The sequence below is a fragment of the Pseudopodoces humilis genome, chromosome 5 (genome assembly GCF_049639895.1).
Source record: "Pseudopodoces humilis isolate 2021_Gansu_Grassland_sample_001 chromosome 5, ASM4963989v1, whole genome shotgun sequence".
NCBI lineage: Eukaryota > Metazoa > Chordata > Aves > Passeriformes > Paridae > Pseudopodoces > Pseudopodoces humilis.
In genome coordinates, this window is record NC_142204.1 from 16,739,130 (window position 1) to 16,765,548 (window position 26,419).

Below are 26,419 nucleotides of genomic sequence, written 5' to 3' on the forward strand. Positions count from 1 at the left end.
ACATCACCTCAGAACTGGCCAAGCTGATGACTGAATCTACCTCCTTTAAGAACAGCTCATCCTATCCTAGGTGACCTGAGCAAAGTAGGAATAATCCTCTCTCTTTCTCTCTCCCCCTCTCTAGGGAAGATAGAACTCAGTTTCCTCCAGCTCTGTAATTTCTGGACAGACACAGGAGTGAGCCCACGCCTAAATTTAACCCTGCATCCAGACCCACCCCTAGTATGCTATGGTAACAGGAGTGGAACAGAGTTGGTGAGCCACCCTCCACTTGAATTGCACCTTTTGTCGTCTCCTTGGCATGTAAAATACTGTCTTGCATTCATGTGCTGTTCATGTGGGAGTAACCTGGGGCAGTCTGAGCATAGGAAAATCTGTACATGTAGGAAAAGAAGTGGAGTTGCCTTCAGCAAGACAGCCTCATTTGACCCTCCTTCTTCCTTTACAGTTGCTGTTTCAGCTGGGACAGAGAAGAATGAGGGGACTGAGGCTAAGGCCAGATGTTGGCATCAGGCACACAGGAGCTGAACAGGTTTTCTCCATGCCTTCCTGCCAGTGCACATTAATCCTGAGCCACAGTGCCCTCTTGATTCTTTCCCTTAATCTTTCTATTTATACCTTCTGAGCTGGAGTCTTCTTTCTTATGTGCCAGTTTTACACCAGTATAAATTCATGGATGTCTGTGGGTTTGTTACTGGCTTACTCTCACCCACAAAAGAAGAGAATTAGACTCATCACTTCTAGGTACCAAATGGAATATCCCCTGTCCCTTGGTTTTGTAAATACCCCTTGTGTTCCTGTTTTTCATCAGCCTGCTCTAACACACATCAGCCTGATGTTATTTTGGTGCTAGGTTCCCAAAATGCACCCCACGGTGCTGCTGCTGAAGCTGCGTCAGGGACAGTAGATACCTGCAACTTCCTCCATGCTGAGTCAGTTTGGGATTGACTCTTCCAGGGTTGTGTTCCCTGGCACCAACATCAGCCAGGAGATGTCCATCAGCAGCCTTTTATTTTTCTGAGCTTCACCCCTCCACATTCAGCCTGGCTAATGTAGTATGTCCCTAGGATTGTTTAGCATTCCTCACAGTTCCATTGAGGAGAGCCAGTTAAGGATTTGGACCTTCCTGTTATCCATACTGGCCAAATGGAGGAAAAGGCCAGGACTTGTCTTGCCTAGAACTGAAATCTAAAGGCAGCATGATATGTTCTTAATAAAGGAGTGATTATATGAATCACAGTAGCAAAATGTTCTGCAGAGCACATGCCCCACTCCCTGACTTAAGCATCCAAGGGCAGATGTCCATCATTCCAGAGGAGGGATTCTCCTGGGACAGGGGTTAGTGTGAAGCCCCTTGTGTTACAGAGGAGTAGCTACAACCCAGAGTCTCTTTTAAAGAAGTTGCTTGTGGCTGTTTATTGGATGAAAATAAATTCCGACTGGCCCATATAACAAATGAAACTCAACTACAAAAATGTAATGATATTTATTCACCCAGCTGCCAGCAAATTCACATGCACTATGAGTCATTCCAGATGTGGATAAAAACAAAGTCTGTCTGTGAAAGTAAGTTTCCTGATCCCGAGGAGACTTGGTTTGGGAGAGGAGCTGCTCGCTGACTTCAGCTCTACTCAGAGGAACAGACAGGTTCTTCTGTAAAGGGGGAGGGGGAGAGGAAAAGCCATTATTTATTCCTGAAAAGAAAGGAGCTTGGAAAATAAAAAAAGCTACTGTACAGCTAGACATACGTATTTTAGAGAGAAGGATGCTTTGGAAGACTTTGGTGCTGCTGCTGTTCTATTACAATGCTCATGCCACTCTAACCCACAGATGGAGCAGAGGTAAGATTTCAACCTGAAAAACTATTTACGGAAAAAAATTTGAGTTGTAGATTTGTTATGAAATTATGTTGCATTAAACATGTGTGTGTGTATATATAGATGTAAACACACATATATATATGTATATATATATATATATATATATACAATTATAATTTTTTTCCCTCCCAACTCTGGAATTTTTTTCTGCGTTAAACCAGTCAGGTAAAAAATACATAGATAAATAAAAAATACACATTAATAAGTGCAAAAAGGTAAAATGATATATGTATTCTATTATAATAAAAATATATAAAATAGCCCGAGAACCAGAATTACAGTATTACACTTTTCCCCCTCTTAAATCTAATTTTTCTCCTGCATTAACAAAAAAATATAGCTTATGAAACCTTAAAGTGAAAGCCTGTGCAGTCACAGAAGGCATAATCTACTCTAGCAGGAAGATACCTGGCAAGAGTAAAGCAAAGAATGTCTAGATTGTTCGAGGTGCCTGGGAATGCTGCTGTCCTACCGTGGCAGAGGAGCACAGAGAGCACAGAGAAAGTGGCCTGGTGTGTTACCAGGCTTCAGCTGCCAATGTGACAATATACGGTTGTGAATCAATTCTAATTTTTTTAAGTGTGACAGCAGCGTATGGAATGTTTGGGGATATTGGATTGCATGGGAGATGTTTGCTTCAAAGCTAGTGATGATGTCCTTTCCCTTTTTTGGTTTTATTCTCTCCTCTGGTATTTGGCACTGGTTCAGTAGCTGCTGGAAGTGGAGAAAGGAAACACCTCCCAAAAGATTTCTTTGGTTCTGATATTGAGATTCAGAGGCATTTAAAGGAGTCTGCTAAAAGAAATAGAGCATTCAAATGCCTCCCTCCCTACTCCACTCTTCTGTGTCTTTCTCATCTCCATAGCTGGTACCATTCCAGTCTGTCATTTGGGTTTGCTTTTGATTTCATAGGAGAGGGAATGGTTGAGGGAATTAAAGAGGGGCTACACAATCTGGCTCAGGCTATATGAATGCTTAATTTTTCCTTACAATGCTTAATTATTCCTTTCAAAATCCCCTGTTAGTGGGAGCTCACTGGCAGGGCATTGACCTGGGACTCACCGTAGCAGGTTCTTTCCACAACTTCTTCATCGGACTCTTGGCTGATATTGCACGAGTCATTGTACCTGCATGTACCTTACTTTTCTCTTCTGGTGAAAGACTGGAAATAGCACCAATATTTGTCATAAGATCCTGTAATTCTGTAGGTAAGAATTTGTTGTTCCAGGGGGTGGCACAAAAATGTGAGAAGATCAGAACTAGATCTCTATATATTAATAAAAAAACCACAGCCCCACCCTTTGGAAGAATGATGTCACCTTGCCTAAGAAATAAAAACAAAAATTAAAAAAAAAGGGAATTCAATTTCATGTAATAATCACTATGCAATTTAAGGATGTCCTTCACTTTTGCTAACACACCAATTTTAATTAAACAACATCAACAGCCCTAAAAGGAATTCATGCAACTATTAAAGTTCAATTTTAATCACCATGAATATTTAAAGAAAATCATCAGAACTCTATTGTGCCTTTTGGGAAAGCAAATTTTTTTTCCAAGCTGGAAGCTCTAGCACTTATTTTTGGAGACTTAAGAGGGAAGAGAATATTCATTCCCTGTCTTGATAAGGAGTTCAGTTGTCACAAATTCTGTGTACAGATATTTTCTGAGGAGGAGACCAGATTTCTTTTCCACATCTACTGGGACTGTTCTGCTCTAAAGATGTTTTAGAGGCACGACTCCTTCAGCAATAATTACTCCAGTGGACCTCCACTCCCTTGAACTGTGTGTCAACCCAACCAAATCTGCAATATTTTGAAATGGTCCAAGCACTGTCTTAATTTTTGAATTGCTTAGAAACTAAGATAAAATTTGAGTACTGAGAAATGACACATTCTTCTGCATACTCAGAGCTCTTCCCTCCCTCCACAAATGACAACTGAGTCTTGTTTAGGTTAAACTTCAGTCATTTAAGTCTTATCCAAGTCCTGATTTGAGTTTTGCAATGAAAAGGCAAAGACAGATCAGCATCTGGTCTGACGGAAATGAAAGACAGATCTGTGTATCAGCTCCATGTTGTCTTGTCATCCAGATTGTTTACAAAACAGTAGGGCAAAGGTCTTGCTTTAATTGCCAGCAGTTGTTGTTTGCAGTAGAAATGAGCAGTCAATATTGTATACAACAATGCCTGGCTTTGACCATTTTTCCACTGGGAAGCACTGGGGCAGCCTGGGATCCCCAACCCTTGTAAACAATCGTCCAAGCTTTGGCTCAAGGAAAATTCAGACATGAGAAAAAGATGAGCACACTCATACTGACTGGTGGCTGGAAACTCCTGACTGCTCCCTCCCTTTTCCCTTTGCTTGGAAGCACTAATGAGTGGGGAAAAAAGAAAATAAAAAGCAATTCTGGCAGGAAAACAGAGGGCTTTATTCATTCTTTTTTTCTTTTTAAAGTGTCCAGCCCTTTGCATTAAAAATCTCATACTCCTCAACCTGCCTTGACTGAGCTGTGGACACGAGTCTAGAAGTCATAGGCAAAACTTAGTCCCTAGGATGGGTGTGTTTAAAATAACAAAGACAAGATCCTGAGTGATGATGAATTAATTTTTTTGTCATCACCTCAAGTTTCCTCGAGCCTTTTCTAGCTGCATGGAAGTATCCTCTCAGATTTTGTGAAGCCCCCATCTAGGGAAAAAAAAAGGTAACAAAAAAAGGCAATTAGAAGTCTCTACTGACTAAGTATTATTCCCTGTGCAGTGACAGAAGTGAGGTCGTATAAATTCTTCAAGTTCCAAATAAGAATTTCATATTTTAAGAGATGTTACTTCTGAAGAAACCAAGGAACAAACCCTGGGTTTTAACAACACAAATAAGCAAAAAACCCCTTCCATACAGCTATGGCAACCAGTGTTTGCCATCAAACTTTGAGAAGTACCAATCCACTGGAGAGCAGAAGCTAGCCTTGTGAGCATTACCAGAGCTGTGTGTTCCTGGAGGAGAAACCCTAAGGCAATCCTTATTAGCACATCTCAGCTGGCTGGAGTTTATTTGCTGTAAAGGCTGCCCAGTTCTAATAAATGGGGCACCCAAACAGTAGTGTCCTTGCTGTGTGTTTACTCAGGGAGGGAAGATGCAGATTTCTTATGGTTGTGGCTTTTGGGCAGTGCAGAAGCAGCTGCAAGGTCTCAGTGGAGACTGGAGAAGGAGATGTTAAAAGACACAAAATAAGAAGGTAGAATGTTTTTCATCCATCAGTGTCAAAAGGATATATTAGCACCACAGAGGTTTCATGCTTTTGGGGAGTTTTTGTGCTCTTCCTTCTGGACCTCAAAAGCAGCATTACCATTCCATCCAGATCTGTCTGGTCCATGTGCATTGTTTTCTACCCAATCTCTAGTGGCTGGTGAAAGTCAAGTGGCTGTGTGAGAGCACCAGGGGAACAGTCTGCTCTCCTCAAAGGTTTTCTGCAGAAGGAATGGCTTGGAAGAAAAGAAGGTGCATCCTCCTTGATTTCCCCACAACTTTGCAAACTCTTAGTATCTGGTCTAGAGGGGTGAGAGTTCACTGTGGGTTTGATGGAGCAGCTGCTGCCTGAGCAGCTTTTGCCTGCTACTTCTGGTTGTGGACTTAACTGGAGAAGGCTGGCAGCTCTCCAGTGCCAGGAGAGGGAAGACTGTAAAAGAGAAAGAGAGATTGGCTGTTGCTAAGAAAGCCAGCCAGCACCTTTGTAAGGAAGCACTGTGAAACATATTCTAATCTCTGCGGTCGTTTGTCTGCTGGTGATCTCTGCTGTGTGCGCAAAGATTGAGTGCCTCAGAAATTGGAGCACGCCCTTTATCCCCACTCCTTTTCTTCTTATTTCCCTCTCTTCCTGCTACATCTCATATTGCATCCCTACAGCCAGGCACTCCCTGCTTGAGCAGCTTTGAGATTCCACCACCAAGAGTAACTCTTGTGGAACATCTTTGGCTTGGAGAGCGAGAGCAAAGGGGATGTGGCCTGAACACAGCCTGTAAGTGCAACACAAATGGTCAAACACATTTATGTACCCAGTGGTCCTTCAGTAAAACAGGTCATGGTCTGCGTTTTTTGATATGTGACAAGGTTTCCAGAGGTCTGGTCCAAGAGTAAAAAGAAGTTACATCAGCTGGACCAGCTATACCAGAAATGTTTAAATTGTAACATCTATCTAACTTCCTTTAATTTCTATAAAGTTATTGTTAACCAATTCTTAAAATGTGAAGTGCAAATGAAAGATATGAAATGCTGTGGAACAGTGCCAACTCTGTCTAAGCCTGGCTGTGTAAAGAATGCTATTTCTTATGAGGAAAAGGCAATATTTCCCTTTTCTCTGGCTCTCATGTGATCACCTGGAAAATGCCTCGACTTCCCTGCTTGTTGGGCCCATTCCAACAGCCTCACTGGAGCTGCAGAAGGCGTGATTGGTCTGCTGCAGGGGTTTGTCCCACCTAGCCAGAGTCTGTTCCATGACCCTGCCCAGTTCCTGGGAATGTGTGTTTGTGGGCTGGAGCCCCCTGATGCTAATTATATCTGCACCAAATATTGCAGCTCTGTCTGTAGGGAGATTTGACATCTCCTAAAGAGGGTCTGGAAAGGGATTAGTTGTAAGTAATGACCAAGCTGCTGGTGTTGCAAAGGTAGCTGGAATATCACAGTCTCTGAATGGATTTTAACCATGGCAGGATAAATATCCAGTAAGGCAGGGAGGTGACTACAATCAAAATCCATTCTATCATGTCCTGATTCCCCAAATGCTCTTTTAAGGGCCAGTCTTAATTAATTTAACCTGCATGGAGGATGATCCCTGAATCAGGATTCACAGTAGATACCTGAATCTGAAAGACATGCAAAGGATGCTTAAAAAAAAAATAAATCAAATTTTCTAATCTCTTCTAGGGCAAAGATGCTAAACTCTGATGAGATCAAAGGGAAGATAGATTATAGAAGTTTTCACATTTTAGTTTAGATCACAAATGGATTTTATACTCTTTAACAGCAGTCATGCTGTTAGGAAGGAAGGATCTAAGTGATTCTGAGACTTTATTCACCACAGGAAGCAGCCAAAAAATGGCCAAAGCTTACTGCTTACTGCTCACACAGTAAAAGTAAAAAAGAGAGTGGAACTCTCAATGTTGAGGAAACCTGAGTAAACAACAAGAGGAAGACACATGAAGTAAAGCTATTTTCTCTTTGATATGTCTTATTGAGATCTATTTGCTGAAAGTGGCACCTGTAGAATCTTCCAGGTGATCCCAGTTCCATCCCAGTACTGAAGACTGGCAAGTCAATTAGACAATTGCTGCCACTTTGGTCATATTTTTGAGAATTCCTGCATGCTGTAGTGGCACATCTATTTGCCCCAGTTCAAGGAATGGAGCTGTCCTGGGGTCTGGAAGAGTTTGCACAAAGGTCCTCCTGCCCCAGCCAAAGCTCCTCTGGGAAGCACCTCCTGCCCTTGAAGCCCCTTTTTCCACTTTCAGCTGGAAACAGCTCCCTTCACCTCACCTCCAACAACCATCTCACTGCTCTTAGTGCCTGTTGATCAGCCAGTGTTTTCCATAGGTGAGGCAGCTCTGTGATGAATGAAATAACTCATGCAAAGACTGTAAAACACTGGGAGTCCCCTCCTGGTTTCCTTATACTCAACTGCTGGGCCCAGACACCTCAATGATACCTGGCACCATGCAAACACACAGAATAAAAAATAAACTGTCCTTCTCTAGAGAACTTTCAGTGTAATTAAGGAAGGAAATATTAGCATCCTTTTTTTTGTTGTGAGGTACAGTCATTAAATCCCTTGCCCAAGATCTCTTCAGGATGGCTCTGTGTGTGTGTTTAGTCCTGTGTATCATTAATAGCTGTTATTATAATTTTTTATTTTTCTTTAATTCTGTTTCTGAAGCATAAAGTGCTTTTCTTGTTTTCCTGGGGTAGATCATGCCAGATTCAGCAGGAGTGTAATGACTTCTCACGCAGAAAGGAATCCTGTCAGAAGCCCTGAATAGCACAATCTAATTGAAAGGGAAGTCTGCAGACCTTAATGAACATCATCAGGCTGCAGAGGCTCTGATTATTCGGATGTTGAGAGGCAAGATGTAAATTGCTGAGCTGAAGAACTGAGTGGGGCAGGAATTAACTTTGCATGCAGTGCCTGTGCTTGGGTCCAAGGCAGGGCAGGACCCACAGGGCACGTCCAGGGTGCTGGAGGAGAAACTGGTGATTGTTCACAGGCACAGCCAGGGCTCTGTGAATCTCCCTGCACCCCAGCTGAGGGGAGCTGAGTCCATCCAAGATGCAGAGAAGCCAGCTGGGTACATGGACCTGGCTGCAGCAAAACAGGGAGCTGTGTGTCTTGGTTTGAAGGGGACAAACCTGGCCCTTGATTTAACTTAAAAAGCACTTCAATGTGCAAACCAGCATGACAAAAGTCAACAGCAGCTTTTCTGCTCTCAGGAGTGAGGCCACAATTCATTATAAGGAATTCTGTTTCCTTGACTCTCCAGCCCAAATCAGTTATTTATTAATTAAAGGAGTTTTCAGCAAAAGGGCACTGGCATGGGTGAAGGTAATGCAGGTCAGCTGTACGGAGAGCTGATAGTGGGAAGCAAAGGGGGAAATGTTTCAAAGCATCATTAAAAGGGAAAAAAAAAAAACAAACCAGCAACTTGTAAATAAGCTGCAAACAACACTTGTTATTTAACACAAACAAAAAACCCCAAGGGGACTGTCATCTATGGGGTTTTCTCTCTAACTACAGAGAAGGAAAGAAAGTCAAGGCAGGGATCTTATATCTCTCTATTGTTCCCGTCTCTCATTGCACCCAAACCCTGTTTAATGTGGGAGCTGCTATGGCAGCGTTATGGTATATCCCCATATATATCTGTGGTATATCCCCTTTATGGTATATATATAGTATATGTATGGTATATACTTTCTCATTCAGAGCCATTAAAGCAGCCCAAATCTGCACCAGGAGCTGGGGTGTTCCCATGCCTGCTCAGTGACTCCCTTTACCGTCCCTGAGGTGTTCCAGGTGCAGCAATGACCCATCTCCGCCTCTCTCGCTATCACAGCGCTTGTTACAGCACAGGAACAGCTCAGTGTTGGGCTGCAGGCTGAGAATGTGAGCAGAGAAGCAAAGTTAAATAAGCTCTACTGCTCCCAGTTTCCACAAACATTCCTTTCCTCTGGTGAAAGCACATGTGAGGCCTTTCCTGGCCCAGTTTGCTGGTTAGGTTTGGCAGCCCCCTGGTTCCCCTGAGAGCAGCCTGCATACCACTCGTCCTCTGGAAATTCCTCCCTAGCCACAGGGAAACAGGTCACCAGCCAGAAGCCAGGCTCCAAACCACTGAGCCTCCCTCTCCTCAGGAGGAGCCAGGTGGCTAGCTGAAAAAAAAGATGCTGAGAAAGGGAAAAAGAAGTTGTTCAGTGCTCAGAAGTTATTTGTGAGGCAATGGGATGGTGGGAGGACAATGCTGTGCTTCAGTCTCACGTTGGCAACCCGAACTCACAAGGTCTTCTGCCTGGCCCTCTCACACCCTGGCAGGGCACAGGGGAAGCAGGGACACTTCAGATAGGTTCTACCTAATTGTAAAGAGAGTAAACTGCACTGGACTGGATGTGGATATCTGCTGCAAGCCAGAACATCAGGATGTAATCGTCTCCACCACCTTTATGGCAGCTGGTGGTGTGCCATAAAAGGACTTGATGCTTCTGATCTCTGTCTTGGGCAGAGTAGAGACTTTATGACCTGGCAGTGATGATTTGAGCCCCAAAGAGGGAGACAGAGGCAAAGGACAGATATGCTGAGAAAGAACAGGGAAAAAGCTGGAGGTAAAAATGAAAATGGTGTGAAGGAGAAGAAAAATGAAGATAAAAGAAAGGTGTAGGGAGACAAAATGGATAAATATGGATGGGAAATATTAAACTGCACCACATCAGTATTAGAGTAGCATTGTCTCCCTTGCCAGCACAGTATGCATCCCCATTTGAACCCACACTTCAGCAGATGCCCATCTGTCACAGCTGGTCTTCATCTTACCCGTCTGCCTCTCAGGCTCTTGGAAGGGCTGCTTTTCTTTGGAGCTGGCTCTGCCTTTCTCTCGTGTAAGCAGGACTCAAGTTTATTTCCAGTCCCCAACAGCCTCTCATCCTACCAAGATATTGAGAGCTTCTAGTCTGGGCAATTGACCTCTAGTCACAGTATAAAAATTAAAGTCACTGCTACTGAATCATCACTGTGTCAGGATTTCTTCACTTTTTTAAACCCCTCCCTTTGATCTTCTACACTATGTAGTTATGCAAAAAGATTCTTGCCACTGCCCAAGAAACAGCCTGTTTTATTCCACAGAGGCTGCAGGAATCTTGCAGTTTTACAGGACTGTGGAGCTACAGCATTTCCCATTAACATCAGTCATAAGAAACAGCACCACAACTGCACAAGTCCCTGTATCTCCCTATTAGCCCCTGGAGGAATGGATCAAGTTTTGAAAGCCCTCATTTTCCTCCCTGGTTTGCATAATGCTCACAGCCATGGCATAACTTTTTTTGTTTATGCTTGGCTCTGAAGAAACATAAAGTGTTTATTGAATTTATTTATTAAGCACAAATTTTATGTCTCAGGGAACTGTTCTTAAGCCCCCTTTTAAAATAAAAAACATTTAAAACATGTTTCATTTTTTATTTACTGTAATTATTCAAGGCGTGGCACTGAATTAACTCCATTTCCAGTTAAACACTACTTGTGGACCTCCTAATATAGTACAGCATGTGTTGAGTGAAACTATCCACTTCTCATAGTTGCAGCAACTTCTGTTTTCCTGGATTACCATGCCAATTTGGCAGAAAGTTTTGGAATAGTCTAATGATAAAAATATATACACTACTTGTTCTGTTGCTTTCTACTGCCAGGTTTTTTAATAAACAGAACTCAAAAGGGGCTGTCCTACCTTGACTTGTACTTAGCAAGCATAAAGCTCGGTTGGGTCCTCACAAAGAAATGAGGATAGGAAAAGATTTGTCCACACTGGGCTTCCCATAGCAGGAATCAGATGTAATCAGCAAAAATCAGATCTGCCAGCCCCAGTTAGGCCCAAGTGGCAGGGGACACTGTGTGTCTGCCCTGTTGGGCTCTCCAGCAGGAGGAGGATGATGATGTGGCCCTGGTGACACACAGGACATCTGGGAAAAAACAGGGTGAAATGAATGGGCAGCACAGCATCTGATCTCTCCCTAAAAACATCCTCCTGCTCTGAGGGAAGACAGCAGCCACTTGGCTGAGATCTGGGCACTGCTGCATATCAGGGCTGCAGGGAATCCTGCAGGAAGGCCTAGAGCAGGATGGAGATGTTTAGCAGAGGGACTGAGAGAGATGGGGCAGTCACACAGACCGGGGAGTAATGTTGCCATGGTGCTGCATTTTCCATGTTCACAGAAGGGAAGTGCTGTGGGCTTCAACTCATCAAGTCTGGTTTTGAAGAATCTGCCTGGTAAATACCTAAGTGTTAGAGATACTGTAACAAATTGTATTTCCCTAGAAAGACGCTCCTTTTCAAGCCAGAAGCTGTATTTTTGGGAGCAAGCTGCTGGACACTTGCTGGAAATTTCTGGATACCCTTCAAACCCTGAATGACTAACTGCATGTGCCATAGCCCAGCAATCCATCATGCACCCAGCTCTGTCAGCCCCACTCCCTGTGCATGCTGCTCACAGCCAGTGTGAGTGAGTGCTCATAGCCAAAGTGAATGCTAGAGCTGAAAAACATGTGCACTTAAATCCTCCAGAGGAGCATCGAGGGACTCTGGACTGAAATGCCACCATCAAGGCAGAGAGCTCAGTTTCTACTTGCACAAGTTTGGCAGTGTAACCAAATTATCACGTCTCAAATACTCCCTTTCTATTTTCATGATCAAAGATGGAAATGTGTGTCATGCCCAGCTGGCTTTTTACACCCATCTGTGACGCTCCCCCAGGAGCTTTTCCCTCCTGGCTGAATTCCTGCTACCCACCACGATGTGAGCTGTCAGAGAAGCAGATACATCATCCCTGATTCCTCTGCACATGAATGCTGCTGAACCTGAGGCTGGAGCTCATCTCCCCCTGGATGTCTGCCTGCTGAGGTGGAAAAGAGTGCCAGTCCTTCTCATTGCAATTCCAGCTGGGAGCAACTGCTGGAGCACACTGTGGTTCACTGAGCTGTTTTCAAAGCCCAATGCATTTCCCTATGGGTGCTTTTGCTGACAAATTAACACATGTATTATTTAGACAAAGTTAATAAATCACCTTCTGAGTGCTCCTTTCACAACAAACCGGCGTGCTCGTCCAGCCTGTCTCTGTAACCCAACGCAATGGGTAACAGCTACTAATCCAAGGAGCTCAGCCATGACAAGCTAGCTCTCAGTCTCCCTCACCCATCCTTAATCCTTGGCACTCAGAGGTCAAAGCAGAACTTAAAGATTACTGGGGCTAGCATTTGGAATTATAAATAAGGAGACAAGTAGTCCCTGCCTTATTTTGTGGCCACACTAAATGTCAATCCACCCCTACAAATGACTACTGTGTTCTAGTATCTCAGACAATGATAAAAAACAACCTGACAAAAGGAAATCATATGAAGATGATGGGTATCAGTCACATATTCATAACCAGGTGGTGTCTATGAGCTTACCTGGGAGATCACCATCCCTAGCAAGCTGAGAAGATCTGCCATGCAGATATATCATATGCTGAAGCCCAGCTTTGGCAAGGAGTGATTCTCTAGGCCAAAGCAACAGACAGCAGACTGACCAGAAGATTTTTCTCTAGCAGGATGTAACCCACATGCCAGCAAAAGCTTTTCTAAATAAGCTCATTTCATTATGCAAGGTTCAGAGTCTCTGAACTAGTAAGAGGAAAGCCCAAATGTAGGAAACAACAGGATGAGATTTACAATGAGTATCACAGCATCTTAAAGTGCTTCTCCACAGTAATAATGCCTTCACACACAGAGGAGTTAAACCAAAGAACTGACTCACAGCTGGTTTCAGTCAGCAGCATGCTAGAGGGTTTCATTGGAAATCAGGCCTTCCTCCCTTTCTCTAAATTTATTCATCCTAAATTTAGAAGATGAAGTCATTTTTTCCTTAAACATTTATTTACAATATTTTCCCATGAGCCAAAATCTATTTTACAAGCTAAGCTGAAATGGCCCCTAGAAGAGGGTGTACATTAAGGAAGAAAGCACTGAATTCAAAGGGATAAATTGGCAGGGTCCTCTTGGGCTGGAAGCCCCCAGGGAGATGACACCTGTAGGGATGCAGCAGTGAAAGGGGTTGAGAAAGGTTTTGAATTTCCATCAACTTCAGGCACAGCTGTCAGCATTTTGTGCCTTTCAGGTCTCTCTTCTCAGGAAACAGGGTTTTTGTGTTGTTCTGTTAGTTGTAAGATTTCTGTAACCCTGACTCTACCTTTCTTGTCTCCTTTGTGATCTCAAGCATGTGTTTCACAGCACAGGGCTCTCTGTGACCTGGTTGCCAGCAGAGCAGCATCACAGGGCTGGTGGTGCCAGCTCAGGTCATCTGAGGATCTCACCCACAGTGTTCAGCAGCCTTTAGCAATTTGCAACATTCCAAGTTTTGGCAAGCCTTTCTGTATTTAACGGTGAATCCAGCTGAACGTCAGTCTCAGCTTTATTTCAGCAGATCTTGAAACCTGAAAGATCTAGAAATAGACAGGTTTTTAGGAGAGTTTGGAATAACAATGAAGACTGGAAAAATGTCAGTTCTGTAAAATGGAAATCCCGTTTGTGTGTTTGTGAAATGGGGGATGCAGCTATAAACCCAACCCATTTTACATTCATCCTCTATATTTCTGTGCTATGTTTATGGCAGTATCACAAAGAGTGTTGTGGCCCAACATCGCATCTGCACACACTGAAATCCACGGATCAGATTTAGTGGAGGATTATATTTGAGTTTCACTAGTATTTTAATATTGTTTCTACAGAGATGCAGACATTAATAGACCAGGACATGCACACAGGTGTGAACTTGACAGAATGGATGTCTTCCCGTGCTGATCCTCAGTCACCCCTCCAGGAGAAACATGTTTGCCCTGACTCTCACCCAGGGGTACAGCCCAGCTTTCCATCCTTCATGGGCTGCTCATGTAGCAAAGCAGCTGTACCAATCCAGTTCAGAGACAAACCCAAATACATCTTCCCATTTTGAGTCTCTTTCTCAGACTTATCTTTATTGACACTACGAGAAATCGTACAATGATTTAAAAAGTCATTGCCTCCAAAAATAACACATTTCTTTACAAAAAGGACCCCCATTCTTTTTGTTTACTGGGCAAGGCAGATTTATGCTCCTTCTCATCCAGCACATATTCGTGTCATTAAGAAAACCCCAGCAGGTGCACTGACATTTGGAGCTCAATGAACAGCTGGAAAGGCAGCTGGGGTTTCCTTGCTTTTGAAGAGCAAGTGAAATCCCAGAGCAGAGGAAGCAGAAAACTGGTATTTATGTATTCACTTCCTAACAATTTGTTTCAATTTGGATGGGGATCTGAAAGAAAAGGGAAGACATTTCGGGTTGTTTCTAATTGGAGTGAGAAGAAATGGTCAATCTAATGTTTATTCCTCCTCAGTTCTGAGCTGTGATATTCATATTTGGTGAGGATGAGGAGCACCTTCTTGCTTCATGTGTGTGAGCAGTTCATACACAAATAAAATAATAAGAGTTGGCAATCAGATCAGAGACTGCTCCTAGACCCACTGTCAGACACTTGAATTTATTTGCTAGTTGAAAGCATTCACAGATGGCTTAAGTGAATAATTTCAGGGTCCCTGGCATTTCTGAGCTGCCATGTGATCATGAAATAAAATTTCATATTACTCCCTGCTAGGTCTATGGTTCAAACTGGACCTTTGACTCTTTTCTCTTCATCCAGTGTGGGAAAAAAACTTAATATTCTTTCTTCCAGTCCAGTTGAATTTCCTCTGTTAAAAGCTCAGTGGGGTGTAAGTATAGGAGGGGAAGAAGTGTTTGGCAGCTAATGGTCCTGCATCCAACCCTCACCTCTAGCAGGAGCAATGACTACCCTTGTTGAGGTGGCCAGCAACAAAAAAAAAAAAAAAAAAAAAGAGGATCTGAGGATCTTGTCCATCTGGTGGTTAGATCAAGGGTGTGAAGGTATGAGGAAGGGCTTCTGCTTTTCCTCCCAGCACTGATTTCCATCCTTGGGTCATCTGAGGACTCGAATCGTCACCAGATGCACTAAGAACAGTTAGAGCACATCTGCACTGGGAGTTTCTCACACGTAGAAATGCTGCTGGCGTAGCAAATGCGTTGTGAAGTGAGACAGCTGAAAACTACCAGGGTTTTTTTTTTTTTTTGTTGTTTGCTTTTCCCCATCATTCACGACCAGGCAGATTCCTGGCTGAGCTGCGTGCGTGGCACAGCGGTGTCGGTGTGTGCACAGAGGGAAGGATGGAGTGTGGGGCAGGAGCTGCCCTTTGCAGCCACAGCTCGGTCAGGTCAGGTCAGACTCAGCAAAACCCTCTCCAGGCAGTCACCTCTGCCTGCCAAGGCACAGAGGAAACCCAGCCACTCTCAGCTACCACGTGAACTCCTTTTCTCGGTGCCCAGGGACTCAGCTCGAGCCTGCCCCTTTGGGCTCTGCCATATTGATACAAAAAGGGCAGAGAACTGGTGAGAGTGATTTGGTGTTGAAGGGCTTTCCTTCCAGAGCATCAATAGCACCGTGTAAGAAGCTCTTGGAGTAGTTCTGTCCTTTCCTGTGAAGCAGAGCTGTGATTTCCTTTCCTCTCTCTCCACTGCACAACAGCAGAGGCAGCTGCTTCATTCTGCTCCTCCCTGTTGCCGGAGTTTTCGGCTGAGCCCCTTGGGATACTCCCTCACGGAGAGTTTCCCTCAGTTCTGTTTCAGGAATGATGCTCCAAAGGCTCGTTAGCTTCTTGTTTCACCTGTTTATTAATATATAATCAAAAGGCTTGGCAGGTCTTCCCCAGACTTCCTGCTCGAGTTCAACCCACCATCGCCTGGCTCAAGTTGGCTGGAAAAGCACAAAATGGCCTCGGACTACGCAGCTTTTTTATCTTTATAAAAAATACTTTTTTATTTTTATATTTTTTCATAATTTCATTTTTGAAATGAAATTTCATTTCATGAAATGACAATTAATTTCATCATTTCACTTTATATATAAATAAATTTAATTATTTATATTCTCACCTAATTAACTAGACACGTAAATTATTTTTCTTAATGACTCAATGACCCAACACCTGTGTGCTGCACTGCAGCATTCTCTATCCAATCACTTACTACTACCCAAAAACCTGTAGAAGATGATGAAGAAGAAAAAGAAGAAAGAAGGAAAAGAGACAACACCCTAAACCCTCCATCTTGTGTTCTGTTCTCCAAACTAGCTTAAACTCTTACTTTTTCACCCAGTGACTCAAGAAAACTCTCTAATTTACACACTTACACTTTTAGTTTTTCTATTTAACAGTTGTTTTCATGGTGTTATATGAAATTCGATGTTCTCTTGGATGTCAGAGCTAGGCATCAGAGACAAGGGCACACTCTGTGCCTCAGACTCCAACACTTCCCCACAGCTCAGCACCAAAACACAATTTTTTTTTGCTCTATTTCTTCCTTCCTTCCCTCTCCTGGGAGAAATGGAAGCAGGCTGGATCATCTTTGTACCCCTTCACTTGTTCATTTGTAAGAAATTATTTCAAATGTGTTTAATTAAGACTGCTTGGTGCCTTTCCCTTGGATCAGGACCATTGTGAGCAGCACAGATAAGGAAGGAGAGGTGGCTCTGCAATGAAGACAGGAGTATAAAGAACTGATCCATTTCCTGACTCTGCCTGAAATTAACTGTGTTACCACGATCATTTATGGCCTGTGCATTAAACCTGTGGGGCAGGGCTGATATTTCTTTCCTTTATTTCTGCCCTTCACTTACACAGTTTTTGCCATAGTTTATTCCCCAGTTTGTGGTAATATAGCAGCAAACCGAAGGATAAGAAGACAATATATTTCACTTCTTTCCTTCAGTTTGTCTGGGTGCATTTTTTCTCCTCACACCTTCTGCAGAGACTTTACTCCAGCATATTAAAGGCTGACCGGAATGTTTTTTTACGAGCATAAATAATTCTAGGTGGGGACCCCTCCTTATCACACCAAGGGAAAAAATAAATAACACAGTATACATTGTTTCAGGCTGGGAAGAGGTGAAAATGCTGCATAATGGAAATTCCATATGAGGGAATAAATTCTCAGACCATTTTAGTCGGTGCTAGTAATATCTTTGAAACCATTTCACTTAAGTCATAAATGTAAATATCCTCCACCTCTCACAAACACAGGCTCAGCTGAACCATTTTCTTCTCTACCAATATCAATTTCTGCAAGCGTAATGTTTTTTTGGTCTTTCTAACACACCTTTACATTTTTTACTTGTGCCAAGTAGCTAGATAGGCTATTACTGCTCTAGATTTTGTATGGGAACTCCATTGTACATTAATCTAATCTCACACATCTCAGGCCATTTATGAAGATCAGAAATTTATGTAGGAATGGGTTCTGGTTTATGCAACAGAGGCACCCTTTCAGAATTTGTTTGTTTCTTAAAAAGGAGATAAATTAGTAAAAACTAACTTACTTTGAAAAAAACTGATTATGTTTCATAGTTTCACTATGGAATTGAATAAAATCTGCTATTAATTTAAAGTGTTTTAAACTGGTTTTTTTCCTAGTTGCCTGTTGACAGCTTTTGTAGGGAGATCTACTCCCTACATCCTTATTGACAAAACTTTTCAAGACAAAGCTTTTCTTTTCCTTTAACCATTTTTTTTAATAATTAAAGATGATGCTAATGTCCATTCTCACTTCTAGTCAACAGTCAGGAATTACATTTAGCCTTAGGAGCTACGATAGCAAGAATAACTGAGGGCAAAAAGAAGCACATTCTCTTGGTAGATGCATTTAAACATGTGCTAATTCATGTTGTTTAGTAATAAAAATGTTTTCTCCATTTGACTGTTGTGTTCTCCTAAAGGGCATCGGGATTTAATCCCCCAACGATGGAGATTTAAATGTATCAAAATTGGAATGTAAAAGTATTTGCACTGCACTTGTTAATTGAAGCTACTTATGTGAATGACTGCAAATCCAGACACAAGTTTCAGATGCTAAACTGTAGCACTGCAGCATTTTTTCCTTGTCTTTCTAGGATTTTGTGTGTGTTTCCCATATTTTATTGCCCTTATTCTTCCTTCCAAATCCCCAGGCTGTCAGTTTCTCCTGCACTGGGACAAAGTGTTCAATGATTTCTAATATAGCAGTTTTGATACAGAAAAGCAAAAAAATCAGGGAGTGTAGCCAAAGCTCTGCCCTGGTAGCAGCTGCAGGCCCAGGTCAGTACAAGTACAAGATGGTGAAGATGCCTCCTTCTGGGGATGAGCCAAGCACAGGACAAGGAGTAAAATGCATAAAGCACATTAATCCTTTAATCATCCTGCCCTTTTTGTGATTTACATTACCACTTGCACTGCCCAACACACCTGCCACAGGTCAATACACACATCAAATGCTTCTTGTTCCTCTTCTCCTCCCGTCCTTCACGAAAGGGATATTACTGATGCAGTGAGATAACTTTTTTCCATGCCTCTGATGACAATCAAAATAATTCCTTCTGAGTCATAACCCAAATTAAACTGTTCATGTCCTAGAGTGCAGGGGAGCTGTACTTGCTTTGGAAAAATGGTCTGCACAGGTCCCAAATCGTGCTTCATACCTTTTCATAGGGGAAGAAAAGGGCATTGGTGATGCAGAAATAACTGAGAACTCCTGCAGCTATGCTCTGTGCTTATTGAGCAAACACATCACAGGAAGCAACTGGGAAATAATGAGCAGATGCATGAACTGGAAAGCCAAACTAAACATCTGTACCCTCACCAATCAAACTGCAGGGAAAACCTGGGAGGGGATCACAAATATTTACCCCACGGCTAATGAAGTGCAGAAAATCCTGGCAGAATCTCTTAAGAGGGATGAAAACATCTTTAAAATGAGGCTATTGTCAGCCTCAAATGTGATGTTATGTTTAAAGCATAAAGATGCATCAGCTAAGTAGATAGAAGTAGGTCAATGAGTTGGCAAACACGGCTTTCTTTCTAAGAGCCTGGGCAGTCTTGAAGGAGGATGGAATTGAGTCAACAGAGCTGTAGGAAACTGGATGGGCTCCTGCAGCAAGCAGAAAATAGAGTTCTCTGTGCCAGCTTTGGTGGGCTCTTTTAACCACCCTTAGCAGGAGATGTGTGGGCTGCCTGCAATCTTCAGGCAGAGGCAGTGGTGCACTCCAGGGCACAGGATGAGGCTGTGCAGGGTCAGGCAGGGAGGCTTGGAGGGGTGGCAGATACATTGCTCTCTCTGATCCACCTCCAGCCCTGAGTCCTGAGCAGGCAGTAAGGCAGAACTCCCAGGTCCTCTCTGGAGAAGGGATTTGGAAGAGAATGAGCGTGCACAGATATATAATAGAAAATGTTTTCAGTAAGGATAATGAAAAGCTTGTTTTTCCTAACTTGTCTTCTCGGATCATAAGCTTTTTGTTACGACACTGACCAGCCCTTAGGACAGAAGCACCCACACTTACATGGGAGAGGTCTTAACACATTTGTAAGAGAAATAAAAACAATAAATCAATAGGAGACTCTCCACTGACTTCAGAGATCACTGGGCTGGGCTTTCTCTGTCAATAGTAATTTGGGATCTCTGCTGCTTAGATATTCATGGCTACTGCCATTGAAATGAATTGGCTGTAACATCAACATAAAGGGATGCACATCACTCTGCATCTCCAATTGCTTGATAGCTTTATAGAGAAGTCCCTTGAGAAAGAAATTGGTAAAGAGTTCTAAACTCTTCTACTGTTCTTTGATGTCCTCAGACAACTCATGTCAGAGATGGAAGTAAATGCAGGAAGACATAAAAGTCAGCAAAAAAGTTTCAAGTGGAATTCAAAATCATTAAATGCATAAACTGACTAAAAATCTTTCTATATCTCAGCTTTTGTGCTCAACTGACATGTGTGTTAAGTCAGTACAATGAAAATCAGAGTGCTTGTTCCAAATGTTCATACTGTCTTGGAGGAACTCGTGAATTCATGGAGAGGACCGTGGAGGGAGTGATGGGGGAAGGATTTGACTACTGAGCAGGAAGAAAGATAAAGGGAACGACTGAATAAAATGCAAATCAGGAAAATCAGATAACTATGACAAATACAAATGAGCTCTGAAAGACTTTCTGAGTAGAGTCTCTAAGAACTGTAACAAACTTTAATATGTTTTGGGAACAAGATAATGAGACGAGGGAGTCAGTGCTACAGAGGCTGGCATGCTTCTGGTACACATAAATATCCCTTCTCACCACAAAGCAGCCCAAGCCCTTGTCCTTTTGAATCTCCTAACCTAAGGCATCATGGGAAGAGCAGGGTGGGAAAACCCTGCTTCTTCTGAGGTGTTGCCTGTGTCTCAGCAAGTGGGCCAGTACTGAATCGATAGATGGAGGATGGCATTCATTTTTGTGTGAGTCCTTTGCTGAGGCTTTTCTGGGTGAGTGGTGATGGGCTGAAGCTGCTGGCTCCCAGCTCAGCTCCATGGTGGGAATCTCTGCTTGGGATGAAGCTTCAAAGCAATCAGTGTGATGACAAGAAGCATGACAGCACTGAAGCAAGATGCCACAGACACATTTTCCATGGCTCAGGGGATATTTAAGTTGTAAACCATCTGCATATGTAGAGGTACTCTGTGCTCTGAGGCTGTTTTCACCAAAAGGGCATCTAAAAACTAAAAGAGATAAAAATGAATAGTCATCATTATGGACTGGATTTCTGCCAGCTGCTAAGTAATTAGAGTTTTAATTGCCCAGTAATAAAAGTTTTAATTACTCAGCAATTAGTGTTTGAAGTTTCAAGTGCTTCACATGCACTCAGTTGCATCCTTGAATTGTCAAGAGCAAAAAATGGAGTAGCTCCAGTATGCCTCAGCAAAGCTCTGAGCAAGAGAGGGAAACATCAGGGATGAGGCAGCTATGCCTGAAACCCATCCTAACTGCTCTATCTACCTGCAATATATTTATTGCAATTCAACAAAATATTTTACCTATTCCCTAGCTAATTTAAGGCCAAAATACCCTTTGTTGTGTCAGGTATGTGTTGCTTCATACCTAGCATTATTGTGATTCATTTTTCATATGATTTATTATCCATAAAGGTCCCAAGGCTCTGGTTTCTCTCTTCTTGCTTTATTAGAACTTAAATACCATTAACAAGACAAACTATAACAAAGTCAGCAGTTACCAATGGTGCAGGAAGCAGCAGGGCTGCATTTAGGGTACAGAGACTAGAAGAAGTAGCATATTTATGATCTGCTTGGGTAACCCAAAAGAGGTAAATTGTCTGACAAACCATGTAGTCAGAGAGCTGGGACAGCTTTTCCATAACATAATTACAGTTGCTCCAGCTTTCTTCTTTTTTTTTTTTCTTTTTTTTTTCTTTTTTTTTTAATGTCCAGAGGAAAGAGCTTTAAATGATGTTCAGGTCATTTACAGGCAGCATGCAAAATCCATCAGAAGAACTTTGGCAAAAGCAGACAAAATTGATTTAGTATAAATGTTTTATGGGAAAAAAAAAAATCTGGTAGAGGAAGGGTGGGTTGAAACTTTCCAGAAATTCAAAGTAAGCTTCATGTTCTATTACATGTTACTCATAACTCTAAAAAATCTTACTTTTGACAGGGGAATCATAGTGCCTTTCAAAATGTGGGGATTTGTTTCCTTTTTTCTCAGACTGGTTTCCAAATTTATCTATTGGTAAAGAGAGTTAAAGTAGAGAAGTGAAGTTTATGGGAAACATACCAACAGTCACATAAGCACTGATTTAAAAAAAAACAACTTCCTATTACTGAATATTAGAAAAAAAACCCAACAAATTCAAATTATGAAACACCAAAATTAGATAATATGCAAATAATAATATATAAATTAAACACTAAACAGAGTCTTACACTTCTGCTCTGAAAGTAATTTAGACCTTTTAACAGTACATGGATGGTTAGTAACCTAGTTAATAACTCAAAGCATTTAGTAATGCTTCTCTAAGGCAGCATCAGATGTTTTCTATACCCTGGACTGTCCAGGTCATTGATTCCACAAATGCTCCACTTCACTGGGGTGCTGAGTTCAGGGACTGTACATATGTTCCCTGTCTCATTTCCCTGAGACAATGTCTGCAGTGCACTTCACAGTGGGCCACAGATCCCTGATGGTAGCAGGCTCTGTTTTTCCCAGTTATTACACTGCAGAGTATTAAAGTCACACTAAGCTGGGATTCACCTCACTGGATGTGGCTGTCTTGTCTAAGCTGGTAACAGGCTCAGTGAAGGGACACAGACATCTGGGTGAGTCAGTCCTTCCAAGTGTAAATGCCCAGGACAGATGAGCTAATTACTCTCTGGTGGATCTGTCTCTAATAAATAAGGGGAGATCAACATTTAGATAATTGAAACCAGGAGAAATGTAGACTCTCAGAAGCATGACAGTAGAAGAATGGACCAGGAAAAGTAGGTTTTGTTGAGTATCGGTGCTGGTTTCCCCTTTCAGATCCAGGAAAAGGGCCTGTATTTCAGACAAGGTTAATGTGCAATTATCATTATTCCTTTCACCTCTGAGGCTGAAACTCACAGTCCCAGGCTTGGATAACAAAGCACCCTGTGTTAGGCACCCTGTGGACCCAGGACAAAGAGCTGACCTCCATCCATGGTAGATCAGGGCTAAAGCAGTCCCTGCCACACGTTTCATTTATAGTGAAAGGCCGTACTGTGCAGTAAGACCTTGCAAGAGGCAGTTCTTTACATGACTCTGCTATTGAAAAGTGCTGCTTCTTGTCAGTGTTTGGCACCTTATAGAACTTCTCTCTTCCCATTACTGTTTTCCAGCTATGCTTTTCCCAGCTGCTCAGCGATTCAAGAGGTCCTCAGCTGCCTTCCTTAACCCAGTGCTACAAAACTCTCTGGAAGATGTGGTCCTGCTTTATGAGGTTCAGTATACGGTGCCAAGATTGGGGGTACTGGCCGTACTGGGGCTGTCCATTATCTGGCTTCATGTCACTTTTATTCACCCCATTATTCAGTAAACCCATGGCTGTGTGATAGTTCACCAGAAGGGTGGGAACACGTAGAAAAATTCTGGTCTTCCCCACCTCCAGACAGTGCAACTGTCCCCATTTGACAAAAAGTAAAGACCCAAGGACATGTTGTTAATTCACGTGTACTCTGTCTAGAGTCTCCTGGAGAGAATAAATAGCTTTCTGTGTTCTGATTTTGTACCAGTTTCTTTTAGCTGAGCTTGACATTGACAAAGGTCAGAGGATCTCCATCAAAGATGAGGAGCTGGCTTCCCTGAGGAAGGCTGCTGAGTTCAACACCATCTGCAATGAGATTATCCCCAAGAGCATCCCAGAGATCCGCAGGCTGAGCAGCAGGCTGTCTTCCTACCCGAGGGTCCTCAAGAAAGAGGACTTTGAAAGGACAGTGCTGACCATGGTCTATGCGGCCTACAGAGCTGCTCAGTCCCAGGGGCACCAGAAGGACACTTGGGCTGAATCCTTTGTCCATCTCTACAAAGCCCTGAAGAACGACTTGATGCTCTCCTACAGCAAGCAGCCCTCATAGTGGAAGAGGAGCAGCGCCTCAGCCACCTGCTCTGGTTGAGGAAGGACACAATGGAGCACACCCACCACTTTATTTTGTAAAGAGTTCAATAGCCTGCTTCGTGAACGATTGTTCGTTTTCTGGCTCCCTCTTGTGGAATCTGCTTTCTAGTGCCATGCTAAACGGTGAAAAACATCTTCAGTCCTGAGAATTCGATTTTTGTGCTGGCTTGGAGGCACGTTCTGTGACAGGAAAATAAGGGAGTTACACCCAGGCAGACCCTTGTTTCAGGCCAACCCTTGATTTCATCCTTTGGGTTTCCTATAAGCAATACATAAATGTACTGTGCTTATGCTCACATGCTGATGTGTAAGTGCTGCAGAGTCCTGCTCTCCTAGCTGGGGAAACAAGTTCATGTTTTGGCTGGCCAGTAAGAGAATATTACCCAGATGTGAAGGCCCGCTGGAAAAGGAAGATGTTTCATAACCATCAGCCTTCAGAAATTATGCCACATTTTATTCATTCCAAATGTTCTCATAAATAAGCCCTCTCTGATTCGCTTAATTTGGCCGAGCCAGTGTTTAATTGCAATAACATTTGTAGAAGACAAAGGGCATTGTGAAGACCAGCAGCAAACAATGCCTGTGAACGTATTCCCAGCTTCTTGGAGCTGTCCTCCCAAACAGTCTGCAACGATTCTTTCATTATTTGCACATGACTTTGCTTCTGCTGCTTGTTTTTTTGAAAGGAACATGTATTTGTCCTCAGTGGAATCCAAGGCAAGACAAAGGCCTGATTTAATTTAATAATGACACATTTTTTCCTGGTTCTATCACTTGAACATAGATCATCAAAACTCATGCTTCAGAATCCCTCTGAGGCAAGGGAGGAAGGTGCATTAAAACATACCTGGTGCTGAATTTGGCACTGTGGCTCTTTTTTCAACAGCAAATTGTATATTCATTTGAGTGTATGCGTGTATGTGTGTCTGTGTGTGTCTATGCTCACGCATGTGTGTGCACATAAGTGCTGAGTATGTAGAAGAATCCCAAATTTTTCAGTCAGTGAACAATTGCATCTGAGCACTTAGCAGAAGAGGCTATTTATCAATTCAGTGGTGCGAATTATGAATTTGGGCAGCAAAGGAAAAACTGTACAAATACTGCAACCAATTATAATAAACTCCCCAAAAAATCACGAACAGAAAAAAGGCACAAAAAGGAGATATATTTTGTCAGACAAGACGACTAGCTATCAAAAATCCAAACTCTTCTAAATCAAACCCTCCATTTTTCGTGCAGAAGTGATATAAACTCTGTTTTTCTATTGATATTGTTTTCCAGACCATGGGAAAATAGCTGCACCTTTATTTCATCCTTTCGTACCATCATTCTCTATCTTTCTATTGCATAATATCTTAAGGGCTCAGGCCCAAATCACAAATCCCCAGGACTAAAACAGACCTAAGAATTCCAGCCCAAGTTCTGAACCAGGTTTAACTAATTTTGCATCACTTGAACCAAAGGAATTAATTCCTCTGTGTCCCTTGAAAGGGGTACTTCAAGGACTGGAGCTGACAAAACCCACCCATAAGCGCAGCAAGGAGCAGAGTGCAAGCAGTCAGACCACGCTGGGTTTGGCAAACACCTGTGGGAACGTGGAAGCACAGCAGCCTTAGGGCAGTCTGGCCATGGCATTAGCAGCTGGACAAAGGGCTTATAAAAGACAGAGTGAGACTTGTTTCCCCCAGGAGTTTCTGGATTTGTGTGTGCGAGTGTGCGCGTTCATTCAGACACACCCTTGTGCAGGAGCACTTTTACACCTGAGGAATTCTGCTGGCCATTTTCAGAGCCTGTCTGGCAGGTGGTGAAGGAAACTGCAAACCTCAGCCACAAAGCTGTGGGCCACAAATATCTCTGTCTCCTCTGCTTGCACACAAAGAGCTCAGCACCCCCAAAGCAGCCTTGTGCTCCTGCCCACATGCCCTTTGAGCCCTCAGCTTTAACTCCGATGATCTGCTTGTGATTTCTTCCCCCACCATGCTTTATAAACACATGAAGGAGAAATGCCACAGAATGCAATACTGCCTTTCCAGCTCTGCTTCCTTTCTCCCTGGAACACCACTTGCTGGAAGAGCTTGGAACCAGGGGAATCCATAAATGCCTCATAGCCAGCTACTCCAAGGCTGCAAAAATACCAGGAGAGCAAAATAGAGCAAATATTAATTGCTAGCAGTCACCAATCAGAGAAATACCTCCCAGCCATGTTCCTCACCCCAAAACAGGACTGTCCAGCAGAGTTTACTAATCATAAAATGTCCCATAAAAAAGAATTACAATTTTTAATATCTTATAATTCCCAATGGTATACATACCTTACCCTACTTACAAATTGTCAACTGAAACATTTATCTCCTCAACAGAGAATAAAGGTTTTATGAGATTGTTTCACTCCTCCTTTTACTGTGTGTAATGTAAGAAAAAGATTTATTCCTTGGGAAAGTGCTTGGACTACCCAGGTTAATTTAACAGAGACTCTCAATGTAATAATAAAAACATTCTACATAAAACTCCTTGCCTTTGCATTGTATTGATTTCAGCAGCAGATTTACTATTTTGCAACTTCAGCTTGAGTAACTGCTTGTCTCAGACTGTGAAACTCTTTGTGGGAGCAATGGTACAGGAGAGAAGAGGGAGCAGCCCTTCCCTCTGAAGGAGATAATAAATAGAAATGAAGGTGCCTCCTTTCTCCAGAGTTCAGGTGGAAAGGAGCACTGCCTTCAAGGAAGTTCTTTG

The 26,419-nt window shown here is 42.7% G+C and overlaps 1 protein-coding gene across 1 annotated transcript; it reads left to right on the forward strand.

The window, feature by feature from the left end:
- Positions 1-1,596: 1,596 nt before the first annotated feature.
- On the forward strand, positions 1,597-26,147 carry FAM180A (family with sequence similarity 180 member A). The gene is made up of 3 exons (XM_005527915.3): positions 1,597-1,841; positions 22,911-23,011; positions 23,304-26,147. Exons 1-3 carry the CDS (start codon positions 1,766-1,768, stop codon positions 23,643-23,645), a joined length of 519 nt encoding a protein of 172 aa, XP_005527972.1. The 5' UTR covers positions 1,597-1,765; the 3' UTR covers positions 23,646-26,147.
- Positions 26,148-26,419: the final 272 nt, after the last annotated feature.

Excerpts from the sequence above, each read along its gene's own strand:
- FAM180A (XM_005527915.3), top strand. The coding sequence starts at position 1,766 with ATGCTTTGGAAGACTTTGGTGCTGCTGCTGTTCTATTACAATGCTCAT. Across the intron at positions 1,842-22,910 it reads AACCCACAGATGGAGCAGAG|CTATGCTTTTCCCAGCTGCT; the intron begins GTAAGATTTCAA and ends ACTGTTTTCCAG. Across the intron at positions 23,012-23,303 it reads ATGTGGTCCTGCTTTATGAG|TTTCTTTTAGCTGAGCTTGA; the intron begins GTTCAGTATACG and ends ATTTTGTACCAG.